Source organism: Rutidosis leptorrhynchoides, chromosome 4, assembly GCF_046630445.1.
Source record: "Rutidosis leptorrhynchoides isolate AG116_Rl617_1_P2 chromosome 4, CSIRO_AGI_Rlap_v1, whole genome shotgun sequence".
Taxonomy (NCBI): Eukaryota; Viridiplantae; Streptophyta; class Magnoliopsida; order Asterales; family Asteraceae; genus Rutidosis; species Rutidosis leptorrhynchoides.
In genome coordinates this window covers 605,651,083-605,653,116 of record NC_092336.1, presented here as the reverse complement: position 1 = coordinate 605,653,116, position 2,034 = coordinate 605,651,083, and the positions used below count along the sequence as shown (strand labels likewise).

The 2,034-nt window shown below is 36.0% G+C and overlaps 1 protein-coding gene across 1 annotated transcript; it reads right to left on the bottom strand.

Annotated features, from left to right (window-relative positions):
- Nucleotides 1-723: 723 nt before the first annotated feature.
- On the bottom strand, nucleotides 724-2,034 carry LOC139842985 (gamma conglutin 1-like). Its single transcript, XM_071833079.1, has one exon. It carries the CDS (start codon nucleotides 2,032-2,034, stop codon nucleotides 724-726), a length of 1,311 nt encoding a protein of 436 aa, XP_071689180.1.

Here is a 2,034-nt window from a genome sequence, read left to right as displayed (position 1 = left end):
CTGTTGAAATAGAAGCCGATATAAGGACGACTCTGAAGAAGCTTTGGATATTATCCGTGCTGGAAGGTGAAATCATGTACGAATGCAACAGGTTTGTTTGAAATTTCCATTTTTTTTTCTACCTACCGAATGCTATTAGAGATGACAAAATGTTCGGTTTGGTTGGGTAACGGGTTTGAATTGGACGGGTCAGAACGTATTCTAGTTTTAACGGGTTGTTTCAGTATGGTTCGGGTTGCATTGCGTTGACCCAGTAGACTAATCATTCTTAAAAATTAATTTTCATAAACTGTTAAATAAGATTATAAAACTATATAACTTCTATAATAATTCAATTGGTTAACTAAAACGATTTGGGAGACCATAAGCATTACAGATACCCTTTGAGCAGTGTTTAAGGTCATATAGAGACTTTACAGATTTTTGTTAAAGTGATTAAACTTTTGTACACACTTTTGTACAGATCTTTGTATGACAGTTGTTCAATTGTTAGATTTAAATCAAATCAAATAATCGTAATACGGTAATCAAGTTTTAGCATGATTCATAAACACTTACAGTAATATATATATATATATATATATATATATATATATATATATATATATATATTAAGTAATATAAGCATACATAATATAAGCATTTACATTAGGCATCCTGTGTTAAAATAATCTTATAAAAGACCAAACATAAATAAGGTGATATTGCATTTCAAGAAAAGGTTCAGTTGCCGATAGACTTAAAGCTTGAACAAGAAGTTCCTTTAGTCAATAAGGAAGAACTGAATCCCAAAGTCGAATTCACTAAATCGAACGTCAAGAAGTTATCTTCCATCTGATGTGTTCCGATTACAATTCCATGTTCACTTGTCGCACCACCATCTACAAACGCTAGACACGCTACATCTTTTGTCACTTGCTTCATGGAGTTAGCAGTGTGTACAGTCCAATTCTTCCCATCTTCAAGACTAAAATCAATATTTGGAACTTTTAAACCAACTTTAGTAGTACCATTGGCTGATGCTTCGTAACAAAAGTCGAATGGTGCGATTGGCTTTGCCATAGTGAGTTCTCTTGTAACCTTTAAGAACCTTCGAACCACTTGATTGTAAATGTCGGTTCTGAAAGTGGTGTAAGGCTCAAGCGTACTCAGCTTTGTAGTGGTATTCGCTGGAACATTAATAGCTCTCTTCTTTATTACAATGCTTTTGACACCGATAAAGTATCCAAAAGAATCTGGATGGTTTAGTAACGGAGTATAAGAAAGATAACTTCTTACGTCGAGTTTTGAATTTGGAAAAAAATAATATGAACTAGTTCCAAGGAAGAACACACCAGTGTTAGACACTGAACTAGGCAAACATAGAGAAAAGGATCTTCGAAATAATCCCGAAGTTACCGATAGTGATGGTAATGCGTATGATGAGGTGGATAAAGCCACTACACCGCTAACATTTTTGGGAAACGAGTCAAATGAAGAAGACGGAGCACATAGGGCGTTAGGGTGTAAACTAACGAAAAAAGGAGATTCAATCATTAAATCACCGTAAGTTAGCACTGCTTCACTGCACGACCCTTTAATGGGGTTTACTATACTCACGGGGCATGTGCAACCGTCCCAACCAGGTAATGTTGTCGAACTGTTGGTAGCAGGAGGACATGAAGAAGAATATTGTTTATAAGAAGAAGAGGTTTGAATGTCTGTGCATTGAGATTCACCACAAGAAACAGGTGGCGCACAGTTCGTGTTGGTGTCGCAACCGTTTTGATACATGTCCCACTTAGGGATGCAATCGTACCATATGAATGGAGCGTCGATGTCTATGAGGAAGTTTGTGTGTCTAGTATCATCCCATACGTATTTAGTCATAATGTTAATGCTATAGAGAGGTTTAGTGGAATCTGTATGTTTGGTAACTTGAGTGACTACAGAATTGTATGATGGTAACCATTGAGCAATGGCTTCATGTTCATAAGTAGAGAGATACATGAAGAAGGCCATAATGAAAACAACTAATTGTTGTTGGAATGCCAT